The sequence below is a fragment of the Formica exsecta genome, unplaced genomic scaffold (assembly GCF_003651465.1).
Source record: "Formica exsecta isolate Colony F162 unplaced genomic scaffold, ASM365146v1 scaffold353, whole genome shotgun sequence".
NCBI classification, from domain to species: domain Eukaryota; kingdom Metazoa; phylum Arthropoda; class Insecta; order Hymenoptera; family Formicidae; genus Formica; species Formica exsecta.
Window position 1 is genome coordinate 2,655 of NW_021850780.1, and position 6,712 is coordinate 9,366.

The 6,712-nt window shown below is 33.6% G+C and overlaps 1 protein-coding gene across 1 annotated transcript; it reads left to right on the forward strand.

Annotated features, from left to right (window-relative positions):
- Window positions 1-2,287: 2,287 nt before the first annotated feature.
- On the forward strand, window positions 2,288-4,574 carry LOC115238700 (putative Dol-P-Glc:Glc(2)Man(9)GlcNAc(2)-PP-Dol alpha-1,2-glucosyltransferase). The gene is made up of 4 exons (XM_029812739.1): window positions 2,288-2,798; window positions 2,879-3,221; window positions 3,310-3,449; window positions 3,541-4,574. The coding sequence occupies exons 1-4, from the start codon at window positions 2,607-2,609 to the stop codon at window positions 4,276-4,278; spliced, it is 1,413 nt and encodes a 470-aa protein (XP_029668599.1). The 5' UTR covers window positions 2,288-2,606; the 3' UTR covers window positions 4,279-4,574.
- Window positions 4,575-6,712: the final 2,138 nt, after the last annotated feature.

Sequence of the window (6,712 nt, forward strand, 5' to 3'; positions counted from 1 at the left end):
CGCGTTTAGGAAATTTAACGGAGTATCTCGCACTGCTACTTTACTGCTCGAGTGTCGCCGTGCGAATAATAACATGTAGGAAAGGAATTTGAGCGTCTCGCCCCACTACAGTTCTATTCAAGTGTTGTTGTATGAATGATAACAAAGCCATGAACAATAGCGCGCCAATGTTTACGTCGCCAAGGCCGGATATCATGTTAGGTATTGCTAATTCGCTGCCGAAATATTTTACGTACTATAAAATATATATGCAAAATGTTAAATTATATAAGTATAGAAGTCCAACGCGAAGACGCGACGACGCGAAAACGCGATACCGTGACTACGTGATTCGATTGTTTAATTGCGCGATTTTAATTCGAATCATATTTACATGCCGTCGAAAGTCGAACGATAAAGCGGCGAACAAAATATATTTAAATTGAAATATTTTTGAAGAAATTATTTATCAAATTATTTCCCGATACTTGTAATCGCGTTTAGGAAATTTGACGGAGTATCTCGCACTGCTACTTTACTGCTCGAGTGTCGCCGTGCGAATAATAACATGTAGGAAAGGAATTTGAGCGTCTCACCCCACTACAATTCTATTCAAGTATTGTTGTATGAATGATAACAAAGCCGCCAATAGAATGAACAATAGCGCGTCAATGTTTACGCCGCCAAGGCCGATTACTATGTTATTGATAATTTGCTGCCGAAATATTTTCCGTACTATGACATATATACAAGCGGAATATTAAATTATACAAGTATTTTAGATTCGATTATTTAATAAACGATTAATATATCACGGAGCTTATCGTTATGTTAATTACTCGGATCTGCGATTAGACTATTTTATTGCGCGTTCTCAATCCGAATCATATTTAAATCGTCAAAAAGTCGAACGAAAAAATATCGGACAAAATATATTTAATTTTAAGTAATTTTAAATAATTATTACCTAGAAAGTAAAAGAAAGAGAGAGAATTAATTATTAATTATATGAAATTATTTCCCGATATTTGTCGCGATCGCGTTTAGAAAACGAATTTGACGGAGTGTCTCGAACTATTATATCACCGTTTAAGTGTCGCCGTGCGAATGTGAATGATAAGAAATAAGAAGTGGAAGAGGGAAAGGAATTCTCGCCGTGCGAATAATCACAAGGCTGTAATACGTAAACAATAGCGCGCTATTGTTTACGCCGCCAAGGCCGCATACCATGTTATTGATAATTCGCAGCCGAAATTATTTTTCGTACTATGACTATGACGTATATACAAGCGGAATATTAAATTATTTTTAATTAAAATGACATCAAAAACATAATATAATTCGGATAATTTTTATTTAGATAAGGAAAAAAATATTTTATCTAATTTTTAAATTTATATCTAATTGAAATTTATCTGAATAATGTCGCGTTTTTTTTTATTTTTTTTCATTTGCAAAAATCTTATTTAATATCTAATCAAGTAAAATTATGTTTAAAAATATAAGAAATATAACAATTTTATAAAAGTTTTTATATATTTAATAAATGCACTCTGTTAAACATTATTTCTGCTCCAAATAAATCCATAATATTTCTCCGCAATTTTGATCTATAATTATGGATCTAGCACGTGCATCAATCGGCGATTATTTTACCGTAGCACCGAAAAGTGAATCTAGCCATGTAGTTCCGGTTTTAGAATGAATCTAGTTGGCGCTACTGTGCCAGTTAGAAAAAGTGTTTTATAAAAAACGGCGGCGTGACCCCTCTCAGGCTTCTCTCTGGCGCGAGTATCGCAGTTCGTAACGCGTTGAAAAGCGAAGCGCGCGACAGTGTTTCTCGTAATAATCAGTCGGTTGATGCGTCATCGAGATGGAACGAAGTCGCATCGCGTTATACGCCTTCTTGATGACGATTATTGGGCGCGAATGAATGTCGGGAGTGCCGAATAAAGTGTCGCGCGTTCACATTAGTGATATCGTGTGAATTTATGTGCGTCAAGAGCGAGAGAATGGAATCCCGAGCGGAGGGTCGCAGCCTGTGGGAATGGCCAGTGGACGACGAACGGTGAGTGAATTGATTCATCATATTTGCGTGACAGCCCGCTCTTATTCGATTTGCGATACCGCGATGTTCCGATTTATGGTCGAATAAATCGGCATCACGCTCGAATACGACGCGACGCATTCAAGTAAAATCGGTCATGTAAAGATGATTAGGATAGAAGCGATTTGAAGTTTATCTTGTATACGCGCGCGCAGTGCTTGCGGATCTTTTTGTAGGAATGCCAACTGTCAAACGATAAATTTTCGACCTAACCTAACCTCTATTCTCGATGTGTTTTCGGAATGATTGTAAACACGAGCATATGCTACGTGAATTTTACCGGCTTTTGAAAATAATATTTAATTATTAGTGTAATATACATTTTATTACACGATATATTAATCGTATTAAATTTACGATATAACAGTGTTACATTTTTACATATTTTAATAAGATTAAATTAATCAAAATATATTGCTGTGATAATGCATTTAACGTAATATTATTAATTTTACGCACATGTAGCGTAAGTGAAGTTTAATGACGTTTAAACATATATGAAAACGTTTTTAAAGCAATTATGAGTCTCATATCTCATCTCAATAATATGAAACTAAACTACAAAATATTTATGTATTCCACATTAACGTTATTCATTACAAGTACTATATTACTTTTTCTGTATCTTAATCATATTCAACCACATTATTTCATCGATGAGGCTTTTCATATACCGCAGACATTACGTTACTGCGCATGGAATTTTACGCAGGTAATATATGGCACGAAAACAATTTGCTTTTAAGTATTGCACACAATTCTCAAAAATAAATCAAATTAAATTATTTTCAGTGGGATCCAAAAATCACTACATTGCCAGGATTATATCTTATTACTACTGCGATATTATCACCTTTTAATATGTGCAATACTACATATATAAGATGTATAAATTTACTTGGAACATGCCTAAATCTTTATCTTATTTATAACATTATAAAAGAGAATTGCAAAACTAATGAAACAGAGCGGTGGAATAATTGGTTGATACTTACATTGGCCTATAATATTACTCTTTTTCCACCATTGTACTTTTGGTGCTTTTTCTATTACACAGATGTTGTGTCTGTAAATATAGTACTTGCAATGTTATTTTTGCACCAACGTAAGCACACAAAAATGACAGCATTTGCAGGTAATAACACTATATTTATGTAAATCATAAGAAAGAGAATATAAATTAAAATTGAAACAATTAAGCAAATTAAAATGATATTATACAGGTTTAATAGCTGTACTTGTTCGTCAAACAAATATCATTTGGCTTGGCTTTTTTACTATAGAACATGCATTAGATATATTTGATAATAGAATGGAAAAACCAATCTCCCCACGAGTGCTCAGTACTCCATTGCACTTTCGTGTAAGTAGAATTGGAAGGTTTTAATGTACATATCATAATCATTATATATAGAAGAATTAATCTTACAAATTTCTTTCTAAATCACTTCTAGTTAATATGGAAGCAGATAATGTACGAGTTACGCAAAGGCCCGTTATCATTTATTAAGTTTATTGCACAAATATGCAATAGTCTATTTTTTTATATAATGGTATGCTTGATGTTTGTCGCCTTCGTTGTGTGGAATAAAGGCATAGTGATTGGCGACCGTACCGCTCACGTCGCAACGATTCACATTTGTCAGATATTTTATTTTTCGGCCTTCGTCTCTCTATTCTCGTGGCCGTACGTGATGCCTCATTGGCGAACGTGTTCGCGTTTTCTTCGTCGGTACTGGATTTCTGCCAACTGCGTCGTTGTATTAATGGCCACGGTGATTCGTTTCAACACGCTCGTGCACCCGTACGTTTTGGCAGATAATCGGCATTACTTGTTCTATGTATGGAATCGATTCATGGGTCGATACACGATGTTCAAGTACCTGTTGATACCGATTTACTGCGCGAGTCTGTTCGCCATGTCGAAAAATATCAGTCACTTGAGATTTCTTACACAGATCAATTATATTATTTGCGTAAGCATGATTCTGATACCCCAGTTACTGGTAGAACCGCGTTACTTCATTCTTCCTTACATCTTTTATCGCTTAAGTATGAAAAGGCCGGAAAAATGGCAGATTTATTTAGAATCGCTTACGATTTTTACAATAAATTGTTTGCAATTTTTTATTTTTTCCAATAAAGTATTCTATTGGGAGGATCAACCCTATGCCCAGCGAATTTCCTGGTGACGTTTAACATGAAAACAGATGCGCGTAATTTAAAAAAATTTATTTTTATGTTAAGTATTTTTTGTCTTCCTACTTTACCTTTTTCTGTATGCTTAATTTAATGGAGGGCATTAAATTATTCATGATTGATCGACAATTATATTTCGACGAACAATAATTTAATAATAATTTATTGTTCATAGATGAAACTTATGGCAATACTGCTAAATGTTTTTGTACAGTAACAGTTTGTCAACAGATTTGCGACATGTATCGTCAGTATATAATATATTAAATGTATTCCACTGACGACTCAAAACTTCTTGTATTCCCTATTTTTATTATTCTCCTTCGTAAATCACTATTTTTGTCATAATATCGTATTCTCAGCGAATATAAATGTTACGCGCGACGGTATAGTAAAAAATACCGCACATTTTCATTTTATAGGAAATATTTTTTTTTTATTCACAATAAAGGATTATGTACTCTTGAAACAAAACAAAAAAAATAGTTGATACAAATATCTTTAAAAGTAAAGAACGAATATTAGCAAAACAATTTTGAGCCATTATATTCTCCGAGAATTTGTATACATGTATTAAATTAAGAAAAAAAAAAAATTTGAATATAATAGATTTTGTTCCCCGTAAAGGTGGCCGGCCGCCAATTCTTTCGGATCTGCATCGAATACGGGTATATAACTAAAGATTAATTATTTTCTTTATAGAAATAAAAAGTTGTATGTACATTTTTTTTCTGACTCACGCATATACATTGTACCATGCAGCGTCTGAATTGCCGGAACTTTGAGCATTACTCGCGACGAGATATCCTCGGCGGCTTGCCTTTGCCATTTTAACCAATGTTTTAAAACGATGCAATCGTATATCACAAACAGTTTCGAATCAAAGCGCTAAGTATTCTCTAAGATTTCTCGAAATTAAAACTAAGACGTTTTATTTCCTACATTTGAATATAATAGATTTTGTTCCCCGTAAAGGTGGCCGGCCGCCAATTCTTTCGGATCTGCATCGAATACGGGTATATAACTAAAGATTAATTATTTTCTTTATAGAAATAAAAAGTTGTATGTACATTTTTTTTCTGACTCACGCATATACATTGTACCATGCAGCGTCTGAATTGCCGGAACTTTGAGCATTACTCGCGACGAGATATCCTCGGCGGCTTGCCTTTGCCATTTTAACCAATGTTTTAAAACGATGCAATCGTATATCACAAACAGTTTCGAATCAAAGCGCTAAGTATTCTCTAAGATTTCTCGAAATTAAAACTAAGACGTTTTATTTCCTACATATTTCGAGCCCTCCAGTAAAACAAAGATAATCATTCATCTCTCGCTTTATTTCTCTCACTCTCTCTCTCTCTCTCTTTCTCTCTCTCTCTCTCTCTCTTTCTACATTCTAATCGCGCGAAAATCGCACGTATTGCTTGTCGTGAGTTTATTGCGCGAACCCTATCCATATATAAATCAATCTGGAACGTAAATATCTTCTGTACATAAACCTCCGCACATTCCAGCAGGATATGTGATTGGGAGTAATCTTACCGCATTTCGCTTTCGACATTTAATCGATTTCTATATAGTATAATTTTAACGCGTAGATATATGTATATAGTTTCTCGAGTTTTGGTGTCATAACGACACGATATAGTTCACGCTCTAGCGATAAATTATTATCATCCACGCGCTGGAGTCTATCGCTATAAAGCATCACACATTAGATAGAGTAGATGAAGTAGATCGCGCCATATCGGAAAATCAAAGTGTTATGAAAAAATTATGTTTCTTTCAAAAGAGATGTGATTTATTAGATTAAATCTAAGTCATCGGCACTCTGATTTAACTAAATGACATGAAATTTTTCGATGTCGATTTTAAAGACTTACGATCGAGGATATTACTAGATAAACACTAAATAACATTACAAGAGAGGATATGAAATGTAACAAAAAAATGAAACTCTTCTTTTTATCTTATCGTAGCTTTTCGAACGTTTGTACAGCAGAACACTCCTAATATCCAAGAATTAATTAAGCCGATCGATAATTAATATTCTAATAAATGACTTTATAAAACTAAATTGTAAACACGACAGTTGTCTCGTTTAAAATAACTATGTTATTCTATTTTTAAATGAACTGTCGTAATGTAATATATTTGAAATATTTGTATATATATATATGAAAAAAAATTTATAGGAAATTATATATCTAATCCAATATTGGTCGAATTTTTTTATAGCGATATGTTATAGTAACAGAAGTATATATTCACAGAGGGACATTTATATCAAGGTTCTCTCCACTGTACGTCGTGATTCGATACCTCGATCCTTTTTCACGATTGCCATCTAGACGATTAATATGCGATTCTTTGGATTTTGCACTCAGTGCACAGCTTCCTTATTTCCTAGTTTTTTTTTTTTTT

Bases quoted from the DNA above. Each gene is read 5' to 3' on its own strand.
- LOC115238700 (XM_029812739.1), top strand. From the start codon at position 2,607: ATGAGTCTCATATCTCATCTCAATAATATGAAACTAAACTACAAAATA. The intron at 3,222-3,309 runs GTAATAACACTA...GATATTATACAG, and splicing joins AAAAATGACAGCATTTGCAG to GTTTAATAGCTGTACTTGTT. The intron at 3,450-3,540 runs GTAAGTAGAATT...AATCACTTCTAG, and splicing joins GTACTCCATTGCACTTTCGT to TTAATATGGAAGCAGATAAT.